We start from the raw sequence: 17,802 nt of genomic DNA on the forward strand, positions 1-17,802 counted from the left end.
TAATTTGCTTCCATTGTCATGTGTTTAAGTTACTATTTTATTGTGACCCCGATAACAAGGGAGGGGTGTTTCTGACACCTGTCTTCCCAATTAAAGTTAAGCTGGTTCTTACCATGTTTTCTTGTTGGATGGTGGCAGATATGCAGACTCTCCTCTTCAATAAAATAGATGCTTATTAGGACTTCACCAAGCTCCTTTTTTTTTTGCAAAAACATTATTTTCATTTCTTATCAAAGCTCTTATGTACTTTTTATGCAATTTCGTAGGGTGCTTTACCCACATACTCAAACTCTTCCTTAATTCTATAATGTTCTCTTTCTATCCTTTACCCTCCATCTTTTGTCTTTTCACTATGCAAAAGGGGTTGTTGTCTTGTCTTCCACACACACACACACATACACACATAAGCCAAGATTAAATTTGAAAAGACATACAAGGATACGACTAGCTTCGAAATGGTATGCAGAAAAAATGTGGAGACTGCAAAAAACCACGACCGAGTGTGTGTCATGGGGTGTGAAGAATCAAACTCCACCCTATGAAATTTTGGAAAGTTCAATGAACTTTCATGTAGTTAAACTTTCACGCTGACTACATGAACGGATAAATTTCACATGACATACGTTGTGAATGATTTACATATTCCACAAACAGTTTATGTGGAAAACTTACATATTCTCCTTTTTTTTGCGGTCCAAAAGAGAAAATATATCGAGAAGAAGAGATTACAAGGTAAAGTCTATCCTCTAAACATGACATAGGCTTATCAAAGTACTCCGCGACCACTAAGCCGTAGAACCCATCATCTGCAAAGATTGAGGCTGTTGTAGGTGGAAACTCTAACAACCTTCATTGGAAGATAAAATGGACTAATACTCCTTCAGAAGCCCTGGGAAACAAAGCGTCACTGGGGACTATGGCACATAGTGTGTCGTATCCATATCCTCAATTATGAAATCACTGGGGACTGTGGCTCATAGTGTGTCGTATCCATATCCTCAATTATGAAGCCATGGTCCCAAAATATCAAGAACAGCGAATGAGGGCCGACGAAAATAGGACACTACTCCATGAGGGCCTGATTAGTGTCACGGAAACTTAGCTGAAGATGAAAAACACCTCTCCCATAGATATTGACCTCTTGAATATGGTCACCCTCCAGTGCCAAGCTCGTCTGTATCCAATCCCTAGCCTAGCTTCTTGTGGCCACAAGGCCGACCCACCAATGCTCATCCCGCAAAGACTGAGCTGCAATCTTCACCTACTACTTGTCCTCTAGGGAGAGCGAAATCCAAACGGCTGTGGAAGACGACGAGGGAGCTGCCATAAGATTCCTCTCGCCAAACCAAGAGGTCACCACCAAGATTAAACCCCCAGGAAAACGAGGCGAGAAATCTGCTCCTACTTGCAAAGGGGAGAAACAAAGAGAGGGATAGAAAAATAGAAAAAAGGAGGCGTGAAAACAAAGGAGAAAGAAGGGGGACTGTGTGCTACAGTCACCAGGAAAAATCCTACCTGGCTGCCAAAAAGCCAGCAGAAGATAGGAAAAGAAAGGCAGAGGGTTACGGGGCTGCTGGCCTGGCTCTTTAGCAAACAGCAAGGTTTTAAAAAAAATAATCTTGGCTGAAGTCCTGCAACTCAAGGGGGCAGGCTAGAGAAAGGGGCTAAAAACCCAGCAGCTCCATGAAAAGCTGGGCAGCCTTAGAGACAGAGGCGACAGCCCCTCAGGCTGTTTGAGTCAGACCTTGGGGCGGGGGGGGCAGCAGGGAGGAGAAGGAGGCAGCAAAGAGGAGGCAGAAGGGGGAGGATGGAAGTGGCACAATGAGGGGGCTGTGGAAGGGGCAGGGTTGAGCTGAGAATCAATCTACAAAAGCCCATGGCCTAACCTTGCATTGCCAATATCTACCTCTATCCACGAGTTTATGCATATACACTTACTCACATGTAGACGTACATGCACAAACACATGACTTATGCATGCATCTAAAAATATCTTGAACATTTATTTTCTCTCATCAAAATAAAATGAGAAGTCTCAAAAAAATGCTAGGTCAAAATCTACAAGCATTCTTAGCAAAATTCGTAGATTTCCTTCGTTATCATGGTTTAAATGCATTTTTTCCTGTCTATGTCTTGACTCTTAATATAATTTGATGAGAGTACAGAAAAACTTGAGCCTAGGATCATAGAAAGAGACAATGAGTGACATGCTTTCAACCATGTACAATCAATTAAGTAATTGCAACATGCAATACAGAGACAAAGAAAGCCAACCCTAGAGGATAAAAACTCATTGAGGCAAATAGCAACAAAGACCTTACCTTTTGTGAGGAAATCAATTCTATTGCCTCAATCATTGCAATTGATACAATATATTGCAAAAAAGGTAATGCACGCCCATCATCCATTTGGACTGTGAATGAGAACATCAAACAGCCTTGTGGTGACTCCCAAACATTGCCAGCACGTCCTTCAAGAAAACAAGCCACATAACAATATTAATTTTGCTCTCTCTCTCTCTCTCTCTCCCCCCCCCGTACAGTCGTATCTGCCGTACAATCCTGCCGTACAGTCCCGTTGTACTAGCATCTCCGTACAGTCCTGTCGTACCTGACCCGTACAGTCCCATCGTACCTAGCTCTCCGTTCTCCAGCTTTTAGTCATTGGCGGGAAGTTTCTTATTGGTTCTGTGACAGGAAAAATCCCCGGTAGTCCTTTGATTTCCCATTTGTTAATGGATTGGAAACATATCCTTTCTCACTTGGATTGGCATGGCAGTGATTCCTTGCAGGGCAACTCTTTCGGAGCTGAAAGTATACATTGGTCCAGAGTGTTCGCCCTTCCTTTGGCTTTGCAGGAGCCTCGACGTTCGTATTTTTTGAGTCTCAAGGGGATTCGTTTGGTTTAGGATGTTGATGATTGTTAGCACCTATGTGTTGGGAGTGTAGGGTGACACCTTAGGTGTAGGCCCGGGGCACTTTTTACTCCAACTAGTGGAGGTTTTTTCCCCCCAGCTTGGCAGGCACACTTCCATCTGACCTGCAGGGTGTGCTTAGCAAGCACAACCCTATCCATGTATATGATGTGACTTTAGTCGCATCTTCTCTATCAAATCATTGCCGTGTGTCTTGTCTCTGCACCAACAAATGGTATCAGAGCACAACCTGTGAGACCACTGCTCTACGTGCAGTCATCTTCTTCCAGCCGCCGCCGCCAAGCTCGTGGACGTCGCTATCATCTTACAGCCCTGCGCCTTTGCTGTTGCTGCTCGTGAAGCTGCTGAGCGTGGAGCCTGATGCTCGGCTTTGCCCTGCCTGTGGTGATAGTCGCATGTGCATAGCCGCTTCAGCCCAGCTCTACGTTGCTGGTTGCACGTCGTAGAGACCTGTATCATCCCGTTTGGAGGTAGCCGCTCCATCCAGACTTGCGCCATCACTTGCCGTTGCTGCCGCATCTGCCCAACCTGTGAACCGAGCTCCTACCGTGGAGCTGTCGCTGCTGCTGCCCCCTGGCTGTGGAGACTCAGACGACTACGCCTTTGCACTAGACAGGCCATGCACCGTGAAAGCCATCGTCTGCTCCAGCTACCTTGCCGTCCCCCTAGCCGTCGCCTGTGCATAGTAGCTCCAGCCTGAACAGGCCGTCGCCCATCTTCCAGTCGTAGCTGTCTACGTGGAAGCGCCGTCACATGCTGCTGTGCGCCATCGCCTGCCCCGTGACCTGCATCGTCGCCCTTCTACTCAAGTGTGACCTGCAGCTGTCCTTCATCGCCTAAGAGCTGCGCCTGGATACCTGATTGTGTTGCTGCTGTCCAGCCAGGCATGTTGCGGGGAGCTGTCTGCACGTCATGCTCCGCCATTGATTTGCGCCGTCACTCTTGTGGAAGCGCCTGAGCGCTCCACCATTGAACTGCTCCAGCCCACTCAGCGCCATTGCCACGTGACCTGCACTGTCGACGTGCTGCCTACACCGGGCTGTTTGCCTTAGACACGTTGCCCACGTCGAGCTACCTACATGGCGACCACAGAGTGATTATTTTGGTACGGGGAGTTCTCTATCCGTGTGATACGTGCTGGTGTTTTTTCTTTAGCCCGCGTACCTCGGGGTATTTCTCTTTATTTTTAGGTACACAGTCATTCAGGGCAGAATCAGAGGGATTTTTGCATTTTGGGAAAATTCTGTGCAATTGCAATGGCAGAAAGGGATGTTTTTGGATTGCTCTCTGCAGAAGATAAGTTGGATGGCACCAACTATCCTCTCTAGTCGTACATGATGCGAATGTGCTTGTGGCCAAAGGCTTTTGGGGCATTGTGGATGGCACTCAGTTGCGTCCACATGCACCAACAACCGCTCCTTCACCCAGTTCAGAGGGTGAGTCATCTCGGATTGCAAAGATATCACAAGCACCTACTCCAGAGCAGAGTCGATGGGATGGCCGGGATGCCAATGCACATGCCTTGATTGCATTATCGGTTAAAAGAAGCATTATTCCTCACATCCGGTCATGCAAAACAGCAAGGGCAGCTTGGGAAAGTTTGGCAAAGTTGTACCAAGTCAGGAATGAAGCCCGTGTGGCATACTTGAAGAGGAAATTGGAGACTCTTCCTATGCTTGATGGTGATTCCATGGATGATTATCTCACAAAGGTAAAGGATTTACGGGAGCAATTAGCATCTGTAGATGAGATTATTCCGGATGCCTCGTTGGTTTCTACAGTGTTGCAGGCCATCCCCGACACGTATCAGAATGTGTCCACTACTATGCGGCTTATGATGAAGGGTAATCCCAATTACAGCTTATACACAGTGATGTTTGTGGTCCTATGAAAACTCCATCTATTGGGGGATATCTGTATTTTGTCACTTTCATTGATGATTTCTCTCATTTCACGTGGCTCTACCCATTGAAGGAGAAGTCAGAGGTGTTTACAAAATTCAGACATTTTATTACTCAGGCTGAGAATTATGCCTCAGAAAAAGTGGGGGCACTTCGCATTGATCGAGGGGGGGAATACATGTCCAAGGAATTTCATGCATATCTTGCAGAGAGAGGCATCATCCATTAGTGTACCACTCCATACACCCCAGAGCAAAATGGGCTGGCTGAAAGGAAAAACAGGTCGGAAATGGAGATGGGTAGATGTATGCTCAAAGGCAAAGGTTTGCCCAACAGGTTCTGGATGGAAGCTCTTATGTGTGCAAATTATGTGCTTAACAGATGTCCCACAAAGGCCTTGCATAATCTCACCCCGTATGAGGCATGGCATGGTAGAAAGCCTTCTGTTGCTCATCTCAGAGTATTTGGTTGCTTGGCCTATGCACATGTGCCACAGCAACATCGTACTAAACTTGATGATAAGGCTCTCAAATGCATTTTCATGGGGTACAGTGTTGAAAGCAAAGGGTATCGGCTGTATCATCCCTCCAGTAGGAGGATTATTACAAGCAAAGATGTCATTTTTGCTGAGGATTCCACTCAGCCATTGCTGTCCTGTCAAAAACAGCCTGATGTCTACTCCACGGATGTGTTTGAACAAATGCTGCCCATGACAACTGAAGGTCCCTCATTTTCAGAACATTCCAGTTTGATTCCCCATGCTGTTAATAGTCTAATACTCTTGGAACTTTATGTAGATGACACGCTATTGGCTAGCAAGAACTCTTATGAGCTTCTTGCATTGAAGGCCAAGTTGTATCATGAGGCCTTTGCATGGAAGGATTTGGGACCTGCAAGTCATTTTCTTGGTATGTGCATCATGCGTGACCAGAGTAGGAAAGGCTTTCACAGAAGGAGTATGTTACAAAATTATTGCAGTGTTTCAATATGGAGGGGGGGAAGGCAGTAAGTACTCCATTGCCTCCATATGTGAAACTGAGTCAGGAAGATCGTCCCAAATCAGATGAGGAGAGGGCCATGATGACCAAGGTTCCTTATGGATCAGCGGTTGGGAGTCTTATGTATGCTATGATAGTAGCATACATAAACCTCTGAGTTTTCCAAGAGATCTTCTACAGAAACCTCTGAGTTTTCCAAGAGATGATCTATAAAAACCTTTAAAATCTTCTATAAAGCCTTTAAAATTTTCTAATATAAAAGCCTTTCAAATTGTGAAGGAAAGTGCATATACCTTCTCCTCCTCCTCCAACTTCCTGATCACCCTACTCTTGGCGAGCACCTCCACATCCTTCTCTTCCTTGATAAGTTCCCCCATCAACTCCACATACGATGTTACTGGCTTGTAATTGCTCGTCAGATTCTGCTCATACGCCACTAAATTCAGCATAAACCGCTGCTTCCTTTCGTTCATTTCAATCATCGGCAGCACCAGCACCCCTTCCCGCTCCTTGAAACGAATGCTTTTGAAATCAGCCTCGGCCCCTTCCAATCCCTCGAACTTCAGCCCATACTTCTCCAGAGTAAACGCCCTCGGTATGGAACGCTTCTTCTCCTGTGGAGTGCGCTGTAATTCCTTCTCCTCATCGCCGTCCCAGCTTTCTTCATTGTCTCCGTCCGGAGATCCCCTGCGTGGCTCAACAATCCAATTGGATGGCAGCCATGCATTCAGAATATGATTCTATCATGCACAATGAAACATGGCACTTGGCTGAATTGCCTCCAGGCAAAAAGGCAATTGGTACTAAGTACAAGATTAAGCGGAAGGCTGATGGTTCAGTAGACCGCTTCAAAGCAAGACTCGTTGCAAAAGGGTATACTCAGCAAAAGGGTATTGATTTTGATGAAACCTTTGCCCCTACGTCTTGCATGACCACTATCAGATGCACGATTGCCATGGCAGCCCATCATGGATGGCAAGTACATCAGTTGGACATCAAAACAGCGTTCCTACATGGAGACTTGCATGAGGAGGTTTATGTTACACAGCCTCATGGATTTGTGCAGGATGGTCAGGAACACTTGGTGTGCAGGCTTCGCAAAGCTCTGTATGGCCTTAAGCAGGCACCTAGAGCTTGGTATGAGAAGATACACACTTATTTGGTTGCCCAGGGATTCCGCAACAGTCCAACTGAGAGTACCCTCTATGTTAAGAGGACTCAGGATATTTTTTTGGTCATTGTTTTATATGTTGATGACATGCTGCTCACAGGCCCCAATGAGCAAGATATTGCAGCCTTCAAGGCTGAATTACATTCCTCATGTGAGATGAGTAACCTGGGCCCTTTGCATTTTTATTTGGGCATTCAGTTTATACAGCGGGATGATGGTATTGTTCTGAAACAAACTAAATACATCCAGAAGTTGCTTCAGCGGTTCTCTTTCCAGGATTGCAAGCCAGTTGCAACTCCTGTGGAGCCTAGCATGAAATTCAGCATTGAAGATTCTGGAGATGCCTTTGATCAGACATTGTACCAGCAGGCTGTGGGCTGTTTGATTTATTTGTGCAATACACGGCCAGATATTCAGTTTGGGGTCTCCTTATTGAGCAGATTCATGAATTGCCCACGAACTAAGCATTGGCAGGCTGTTAAGCGGGTGTTCCGCTATTTGCACGGTACCTTGGTTTATTCTTTCCCAGGGGGGCTGATCCACAGCTGCATGCTTTCTGTGACTCCGATTGGGCAGGATGCTTTGACACAAGATGTCCACTTCAGGTTTTTGCTTCTACTTTGGGCAGTCATGCATCTCTTGGTTGAGTAAGAAGCAACCCTCCGTGGCCACTTCCAGTTGTGAAGCTGAGTACAGGGCAGCTTTCACAACCACCGTTGAGTGTGTTTGGCTCAGGCCATTATTTGCTGATTTGGGTATGAGACAGGAGTTTGCTACCTCTATTTTTACAGACAGTCAGAGTGCTTTGGCAGTTGCGAAGAATCCCGTCTTCCATGCTCGCACAAAGCATATTGAGGTTCATTATCATTATGTCAGAAAGAGATTGTCTGCCTCAGAAATCAGCATGATCTATGTGCCTACACATGACAATGTGGCAGATATATTGACCAAAGCATTGTCTCGTGAGAAGTTCGAAGGCTTTCGCAAGCTTCTGAACTTACTTCCTTTTGGTGATTGATATCACATTTGCCTTGTACATTGTCACCACTTCACTCCAGGGGGGTTTGTTAGCACCTATGTGCTGGGAGTGTAGGGTGACACCTTAGGTGTAGGCCCGGGGCACTTTTTACTCCAACTAGTGGAGGTTTTTTCCCCCGAGCTTGGCAGGCACACTTCCATGTGACCTGCAGGGTGTGCTTAGCAAGCACAACCCTATCCATGTATATGATGTGACTTTAGTCACATCTTCTCTATCAAATCATTGCCGTGTGTCTTGTCTCTGCACCAACAATGATGCTGGAATACATCTGCAACAAATAGAGGAAGCAATATGTCGTCGTGCCAAGAGCTGTCCATGAGGAAGAACACCCAACAAAGCTCTCCACAAGAAAACCTACTGACGGAGAGGAATCTTAGAATGCCAAATCTGTCTCAAACATTTCCGCCACCATTTCGTAGGACGATTAAGATGCCAAAGCTGATTTGCCTTTTGTGAGATAAAAGGCGGAGGAAGTAGAACTTTATAAAGAGAAGAGGCAGTAATATGTGCAAACTGTAGAGGATGGTATGACAAGCCCACAAAAGAAAGTGTCCAGTCTTGAACACGATCCTGTAGATGCAATGGAGGAACCGGCTGAAAAGGCTGGAGCATCAAAGTAATCTTATGCCAAAGTGGACGATAATGCATTCCAAGGCCAAATTTGGCAGTAGTGCAGATTTTAAGAGCTCGATTTCCTCATATTGCTTTTGGCAAGTTCTTCTGGCTTTTTGGTATACATCCACCTAGACAGGAGTTTGATTTCTTTTTTGTTTGGGTTCGGTATTGGGCACTCTGGACTCTCCGGAAGGATCGTAATCATAGGGTCTTTGGTGATCCTGTTTTTTCCACTTTCTCTTTCTTCATACACTCTTTGCAGCAATCGCTTTTGATTGCTTGCAATCTCGTGTCTTTGATCATGATGTATATTTGTCCTACAGTGAGATTTTCTCTTGATGTATTATAGCTCTCCCTTTCTGGGATAGCTTTTTTTGTAATATAATGACTCAAAGATTCCACACAAAAAAAAGTGTGTGTGTGTGTGTGTGTGTGTGAGTGAGAGGAAAATCAGCAATCATAGTGCTCTTTCTTGCCAACATATGAAACTGAAGATTGAGAATATTCAGTCCCCCATGAGTCTTAGGAGAACAAACAGACTGCATGGGAAGTAATCGCAAAGCCTTTTTGTGAGGTTTGCTTTTCCAAAATATCTCCATACCCTGGGACATATAGGAAGCCAAATGCTTACAGGACCAAGGAAGAAGAGGCAAATAAAATTGCACATATGCCATAATGATAGACTGTACTACACAAAGTCAAACATGTAGAGGCCAAGTCGACAAGTGCCAGTATTCCAGCTTCTTGTTAATCTTTTGAAGCACCCGTTTAAGCTGTTGTTGAGGGGTAACATTCCACCCAATGGGATACCCTAAATGCCTCACAATGGTATGGGAAGAAATAATGTGGCCTGGCCAGAGAAGTGCATGCCAATCAGCTTCTTTCAATGCTAGAAGATTCGATTTCTGAAAGTTGATATGCAGTCCAACAGCTAGGCCAAAGTCATTCAAAGTATGCATCTAATGAGAGAGGTCAATTTGAGAATTCCTGGGCATGAAATATGAATCATCAGCATATGCTTGTGCAAGGAATGACCGTGCCCCTAGAATTTGCAAGCCATGAAGCTGCCCTGCATCTGCAAGATGATCCATATGCAAAAACAGCCATGGGCTATCATGTTAGCAGCTATGTGTGGAAACATGCAGTCCCATGCATATGGGCATTGGATTACAGATCACTGGGAAGCAGTCATGACCACATTTCAAGGGAAAATTCCAGGCTGTCCTGTTTCTATTGCTTTTATTCATGATTGGAAGAGAATTCTCTCTTATGCTAAATGGTCAGGTGCTTCCTCTCATCCTGGTAATTCTCTCCGTTAAGAAAGCATCCATTGGAGCAAGGTGTTTGAATCGCCTCTTGCTTTACAGGCACCTATTAAAGCATATAATCTTATGAAATTGGGCATAAGATTGGTCGGAGATGTGGTGGATCCACTTGGTTATGTGCTTTCATTTCCACAAGCTTGCAGGACATTCCCCTTGGGTCTGCATCACAGGCCCATTTGGAGAATACTCACAACTATGTTGCAGCCATTTGTTCCTGTCCCCCCGCTGTTTGTACAGGACAGATTACTGCACTGGAATCTGACTTCCTTGTCTCCTGCTACCTCTTCACTTTCAATGCATAATTTGACATCCTCGATGGTCTACAGATTTCTTCTTCCACCGCCATGGATTGATAAGCATGCCAACACTCTTTGGAATTTGGATAGGCCTTTATCTTGGTGGCAATCAAAACTCACGAACATTTGGAAAGCAAAAATGCCATTGAAACAGAGGCTTTTCTTTTGGAGATGTATAGTGAGAACTTTTTCCATTGGGGTGAAATTGAAAGCACGTCGTATTGCTTCCTCTTCCTACCCCCGTTGCTCTCATCACAGGGAGACAGTTCCCCATTTGTTATGGTCTTGCCCGCATTCTCGGATACTGATCACTCATGTCTCTCATTTGCTGCGACTTGGATGCTACTAGCCTTGAAGTGTTTTCTCAATGTTTTTGAGTTCTTCCATTAGGCTCTCTTTTGGAGTCTAATGTCATGTACATTGATTTCATGTTGATTTTATAGCTACTGATTTCACAAAAAAGTGTGTGTGAGTGAGAGAGAGAGAGAGAAGGTGCGATGGTGAGCTCCTCTGCTCCCCCGCTTTGCCCTCTTGCTGGCCTCCCGCCGTTTGCCTCTGCTCTTTCCCCTTCCGTACCTCTCCCATTCCCTTCCGTACAGCCACAGCTGCATTATGTACAGCCTCTGCAGCAGCCCGTACAGCCTCAGTCCCTCCCGTTCCTTTCCGTGCAGCCTCAGCTGCTGTCTGTCCCCTCACCACGCAGCCCGTACAGCCTCTCCTGCAGTCCGTACAACCTCCGTCCTTTCCGTTCTCCGTACAGCCCTCGTCCTTTTCTTCTCTGCTATCTGTACACAGCCCGTTTCAGCCCGTGTCCACCTCCAGCCCCTCTGTATCTACCCCGTCTGCCTTTGCTACAACCCCCTCTTCTTTTCTTCCCTAAATGTTGACAATTGGGCCATTTAACTAGAGTATGTCCTTCTCCATGTTCTTCAGCTTCAGCTTAGAAGCCTTCTGATCCTCCTGTTCCAGTTCCTCCTGTTCCTATCTCTTCTTCTACCATACAGGAAGTCAGGCATTTTGCTAAAACTTCAAGGCTTGGAGAAGAGTTCAGGCAGACATGGCGGCTAAAGATTCCAATCCCTTTGCTGTTTTGGCAGTTCCGGATCCTATTACTACAGTGTCAGATTCTTATGTTCCTTGTGATCTTGTTGTTGTTTCTATTTCCAAGAGCGAAGTTGCAATGTTGGATGCTTCCTCTCTGATGGAAAGTTCTATTGTTATGCAAGATGTCATGGAATCCTCTTCTCTTCAGCAACTTCCTGCAATAGAGGAAACTTTGGAACGTTTTTTAGCTCAGGATGCAGATGTTCCCTTCTCGTTGGAGCTTCAACCTCCTTTGATTGAGAACTCTGCTACAATACAGCCATCTTTACGGGGCCTTTCATCTCCAACTGCAGATGTTTCCTTTTCTCTGGAGTCTTTTTATCCTTGGTTGAGATAGGTTTTTGATCCTGTGGTTCAAAAGTTCCGGTTGCCAGCTTATATTAAGAAGAACCACAAGGGCAAAAAGCAACTTTGTTTTATTGATGGGGATGTCACTCCGTTACATGTTTTTTTGCAAGCTAATAATCTCACTTTAGAGGATATTTTACTTGATCCTCCTCCAAATCAGTTCTTTATACTTTCTGGCAAACTTCTGAGGTTTCTCTCGGAAGCATACTTGTAATCTTTTAACTTTTGTACTTCATGGTGGGTTTTTTTCCTCTTTTTGAGGTTTCCCACACAGAAATATATGATTTCACTAAATAAATAAAAAGTGTGTGTGTGTGTGTTTCCTTTCTTTAAGCATTCTCTGCAGCAATCTTTCTTTGATTGCTTGCAGACCCGCCACATAGATTAAGATGTATATTTGGCTTATACTGAGATCTTCAGTTGATGTATTTTCTAGAGCCTCTTTTTTGAGGTGACTATTCACTATTAAAAACAGAGTGTGTGTGTGTGTGTGTGTGTGTGTGTGTGTGTGTAGAAGTTTAAAGAGAACCCTCCATTCCAACATAAGATCCTATGAAAAAGAAGATGTCAATCATAGAAAAAAAAACTGATATAATATCCAAACTAAGTATTTAATGTATTCAGACAAAGTATGTATCTCCTCTTGACCTCCATGTCATGCACTCGGAAGAAAAGGTAGACAAAATAGGAGATTAGGAGTATTCAGCTACATATTGCGGCTGAAAGAATACCTTTTCCATTAACTTGAACATCTGCTACACACGATGTGCCCACAGGAAGTGATTTGAAATTTCTGAAAGAAACACAAAATGAACCCAATAGAATCAGAATGCATGGATGCATGATGTTTGCAATCGAGCTTATCCACTTCATTCTTCCCTCCATTAAAGGTGATACTCACTGAGATAGGAGAGTGTGTGTGGATGGTAGACAAGGTGACCAGAGAAGAGATCTGCCAAATTGCTCTGTAAGCAAATTTGTGAAATACAAGTCTCCTCTGAAATTAGCACTGTCTGAAACGCTCTTGGACATCTGAGTTTGTCTCAGCAATACAGCTCCCGCTGGAAGCTTAAACTCTTTTCCACTATTAATGCTATCAAAGAATGTGGCATCATGGCAAGGGTTCCCACTAGCAAAAATGAGAATCTTGGCATCCTCTGCATACAAAAGAAGTAACACAAGTACTATAAGGACAACCTGCAAGTGAATGCATATATAATACATACAAAAAGCCATAGAAATCAGGTTAATGTGCCATTAACAACAAGTACATACAATCGTATATACAAAAAGCCATAGAAAGCAGGTTAGTGTGCCATTGACAAAAAGTAGCCTACTAGATCATAGCTTACTTTTGTAGTTTTTCTTTCCTCTTCTCTCTCCTCGAGTGAAAATTGGATTGAGAAGACTCTTGCAATGAATTCAAGGCTCAGAGACCCAAATCTGATGGGTGGCTTCTGTGGTACTGGCAGTACATGACGTTAACTAGATTATTCCTATGAAGCATATCCCTAGGATGGTCGATTTGGATTTCTCCAAATGCAAATGATTGATGAGGAGTTCTTGCCGTCTTGCAGGTTACCCAATTCCACATGTGAGGAAAATATACAGGTGGGTGTAACCATATTAATCAAATCCGATTGATAAAACAATTTTACGACCATACATAAATATTCCCCTTAAAACTTGGATATTTCTTGCTAGATCAGCCCCAGATGGCCCTCTATTTCACAACTATGATTTGCATCTTGCGTGTTCTTTCAAACTCTCTTCTTTTTAAAAAAAAGGAACCCGCCAACAGTTGTGGACAAGTACTTTTCTATACTCAGGAACACAAATATGTTTTTCCTTGCTTGGCACATCCGAAATTTCATGATCCTTCAGGCAAAATATGTCCTCCCCAACCAGGGAAAAGCTATTTAGACAGGCTCTTGATGACTCCAAGGTCCATCCTTCTCACACAGTGGCTAGTATTTGGATAGACACTATACATACTTTGATGGCCATTTTGGTGAGTATGTAGGGATCTTCTCAGATGGCATCTACTAGGAGGACTATTTTCTTGAGGGAGAGAAGTGGCTCCCCTTTTTCACGAAGCCTACCAAGGTTTGAGGTGGCACTTTCAGCCTCAACTTTGGTGCTTTACTAGCTCCTCTTAACGAGCCAGTTGCTTGCCCAATTGGGGTATTTTGTTTTCATGCTATGCATGTATATACCTAAATGAATCCAAGAACATTCCCAAACTCATCCTCTAAAAACACAACATAGTGCAGTTTCAATCTCACGATAGTCATTCTTAGGATTGAAAACCATAAACTCCATCACGCATAGTAGGGACTAGCTACTATGACATCCCCACTGACGTCATCAGCGCCCAACAGTGGGTGTAGACCATAGTATAAAAATATGCTCTCACACATACAAATCCACACACGCACACATACTTGAGCATCCAAACTTCACAAGGTGAAATTTGCATGTCCGCTAATACGGCAAAAGCATATACCTAAATGAATCCAAGAACATTCCCAAACTCATCCTCTAAAAACACAACATAGTGCAGTTTCAATCTCATGATAGTCATTCATAAGATTGAAAACCATAAACTCCATCACGCATAGTAGGGACTAGCTACTATGACATCCCCACTGACGTCATCAGCGCCCAATAGTGGGTGTAGACCATAGTATAAAAATATGCTCTCACACATACAAATCCACACACCCACACATACTTCAGCATCCATTTATACAAAGTCTTTGTACTAAGTTTCTGTCGGCACTCTGGAGGTGAAGGGCAGACTTGGCCATGAGGAAGGCTAGCACTAAAGGAGAAGGCTAATCAAAAAGTAGTCCAAAATCTCTTCATTCAAGCTACAACCGCTTGTGAAGTCTATACGATTTCATTTTAGTCTCTCCCAAATGAGCATCTAAATCTAGCTGATAGGACAACGCACCATTTAAGATAAAAAGAATTATCGCAATACCAGCACGCCACAGCTTGGACGAAAACTTCACAAGGTGAAATTTGCATGTCCGCTAATACGGCAGAAGCATATACCTAGATGAATCCAAGAACATGCCCAAACTCATCCTCTAAAAACACAACATAGTGCAGTTTCAATCTCACGATAGTCATTCATGCATGATATACTTCTGCCATGAGCATTGTTCTTGAGGACTTTTTCAAGCTTAATAGAAGTCAAAACATTGGAAAAAGGAAATCTGGTTGTTGAGTGTATCTTCAAAGCTTCCCCCTGCTCCTCGCGCTGCCCATCCTCCCCGCCATCTCCTTTCTTCCCTTTGTTTCCAACTTCTCCCTCCTGCTCCCCTTCTGTGCTTCATTTCGCCTCTTCCCTCGCTTCATCCCAACCCTTTGCTGTCCCCTTGGACTGTTTTTTGCTGCGCCGTTGCTTGCTGGAGGCTGACCATCAGCTCGTATCTGAACTTGAGTTTGCACCTTTTTGGAGCTTTTGTCTTTGGCTCACGATTGACCGGCTTGGCCTCTTGGTGAGCCCAACTGTTGGATGGAGCACACTGAAGTTTTCAAAGCTCAAGAGGCGGATTCGCAGTTAGCACCATTAGCCTTTTGGAGTTCGTGCAGTCTAGAAGCAGAGTCTTGGCTCCACCTCTGCCCGTGCAGCTCTTGGGCCTACTCGTGGCTGTTTTTTGGCTTCCATTGGCACCAAGGTCTTTTCGTTGGCTCTGGGCATTGGTTGTTTGGAGCTCTCTGTGGTCATCCCCATGAGCGACCATTCCAATGAAGCTCCTCTCATCTCTCTCCTGGTTCTAGGGTATTCGAGAATCTTACTTGGGCTCCCTCAAAGCTTTTGCAGCTGCTCTAGCTGTTTAGAGAGAAACCCTTCCCTCAGCCCGGCTGTTCCTTGTCAGTTCTCGAGCCTTCTCCCTTGGCTTCTTGCTGTGCTGGCCCTTCCAGTCAACTTTTTGGGAGGATTTTGGTCTTTTTCCCCATTTTTCCTGCCCCCTTTTCTCCTTCTTGGCAGTGCAGTGCTTTTGTTTATTCTTTTTTGAGGATCACATCTTGGTGGTGACCCTTGGTTTGGCAAGAGGAGTTCACATGGCAGCATCGTCGACTTCCCAAGCCATCAAAGTTCTCCTTCCTCCACAAGACAAGACGTAGGTGAAAAAACAATCAAGGCACTCCATGACAGACCAGTTATGGGCAGGATATTCAACTCATGCCTAGGAGGGGTCAGGTGCGAGATTGGACTCAGGTGAACCTAGCACTAGAGGATGACCACATCCAAGAGCTTACAATCTATGGCAGAGGGGTCTCCCTTCTTTAGTTGAGCTCCCCCCATGCCACCGGACCCTCATGGACCAGAGCCCCCTTTTCATCAGCCCACACCTTGTGTACTTCATCCCATGTTACCACATGTTCAAAGTTGACAACATTGATTCGACTCATTATGTGCCATGTTTCCTGGTTACACTCCACTTTTCGGGGCTGTTGAGGGAGTATTGGACTATCCTAGAGAGATTTTGGCATGGTGATTGAGTCTCCAACTCAAATCGCGGCATCAGTGGTAGCAAACGACGGAATTCCTCGTCTTATGCTGATAGTGGGGTTCCCTATGAGAGGAGATCCTTCTTGAGACTCTCAACGAAGGAGAATTCAGGAAGCATATCAAGGTCCCGGGTCTGCCAGGTCGGTGTCTATGGTGTAGACACATGGGACACTTGGCATGGGATTGTCGGAGGGTTATGGACAAGGTCCTCCTCAGCCTCGCCAAGAGAAGAGGACAACGCACCCAAAGAGAGAATAGCATGTAGCCAAACAGCGGATGGAGCTATATTCACCCTTGGTAGAGCCATTTGAGGGGACTTCAACCAAAGTTGAGTGCAAGAAGCCTACCAGAAAGGCTTTGAGGAACCGCAAGTGGCATGCCAAACTCCGTGAGCGTGGGAGGCCTAGAGCGCAAGGTGACCTCCCAGTACAAGGAGAAGCAGGTAAAGGGCACACCAGCAAGCTAGCTCTAGACCTATAAAGACAAGGCCTTCTTTGATGTTCCGACAGACCCCACAACAACAAGGGTCCAGAGCACCCACGCACCTGCACAACAGCAGGACTCCTGAGGTCCCACCGCTTTGGCGACCACACTGCCCCAGCTGCCCGCTCCCCTCCCCCTCATCCCCCCCCCACCCTTCTCTTTCTTCCCTCCCACCCTCCGATCCCCCACCTTGCTACAATCACTCTAACCTCTTCCCATCACCTCTCCACTCCCTATTGGGTGTTGGAAGCAACAGAAGCTAAAAAATGGAAGCATAAAGAAGAAGAACGAGATGCTGTAATAGATTGCTGAAAAATTGAAGTGTGGAGGCTCAAGGGTGAGCCAACATAACAAAACCCTAGGGCTAACTGCCTTAACTTGACTAAGTGTCCTAACTGACCTAGATGGTACATAAACTAACTGTACCAATAGTCCTAACTGACTATAACTAGGCCTACAAGGCTCTACCAAGGTATAAGTGGCATCTATGGATAGCCCATGAGATGGCCTACAAACCCCCCTCCATGGGATGGGCTGAAGTATCCTGCACATGGCTCAGGATACCTAAATATCTAGTGTCATGGTTGCACATGTTCGTCCCGTAGGGATATAGCAACCTATGATTGTACAAAGTACAACACATCAAGTTACCAAAGGTACTAAGTTTAAAGCTTGTCGAAAAGCCTCAAACTTAGGTCGAGGTAGAGCCTTCATAAAAAGATCTTCCAAGTTGTCTTCAGTGGGAACATAAGACAACTTAATATCACCTGCTGATAATCGCTCTCTGACATAGTGATAGTGAACCTCAATGTGCTTTGTGCGAGTATGGAAATTTGGATTCCGTGCAATAGCCAAAGCACTCTGACTATCACTGAAGATGACAGTAGGAGTAGTCTGACATGCACAAAGATCTGCAAGTAGCTTCCGAAGCCAAACACACTCCATTGTAGCTGTAAAAGTTGCTCTGTACTTAGCTTCACAGCTAGAAGTAGCAATTGTACTCTGCTTCTTGCTGAACCAAGAAACGCATGAAGTACCAAGCATAAAACAGTTGCCAGT

General features: G+C 45.0%; 1 protein-coding gene across 4 annotated transcripts in view; it reads right to left on the bottom strand.

Annotated features, from left to right (window-relative positions):
• LOC147897531 (biotin--protein ligase 2-like) overlaps nt 1–17,802 on the bottom strand; it is a 117,643-nt gene that overhangs the window by 45,399 nt on the left and 54,442 nt on the right. For all 4 annotated transcript variants that reach the window (XM_087380009.1, XM_087380007.1, XM_087380006.1 and 1 more), the window contains 3 exons: nt 12,634–12,889; nt 12,464–12,525; nt 2,322–2,470 (listed from right to left, as the gene is read on the bottom strand). In XM_087380009.1, the coding sequence (XP_087236135.1) occupies nt 2,322–2,470; nt 12,464–12,525; nt 12,634–12,889 (467 nt within the window). The remainder of the gene's footprint in view (nt 1–2,321; nt 2,471–12,463; nt 12,526–12,633; nt 12,890–17,802) is intronic.

The sequence above is a fragment of the Dipteris shenzhenensis genome, chromosome 10 (assembly GCF_047967505.1).
Source record: "Dipteris shenzhenensis isolate YYH24624 ecotype China chromosome 10, Dip_SZ_1.0, whole genome shotgun sequence".
In the NCBI taxonomy this organism is placed as follows: Eukaryota; Viridiplantae; Streptophyta; class Polypodiopsida; order Gleicheniales; family Dipteridaceae; genus Dipteris; species Dipteris shenzhenensis.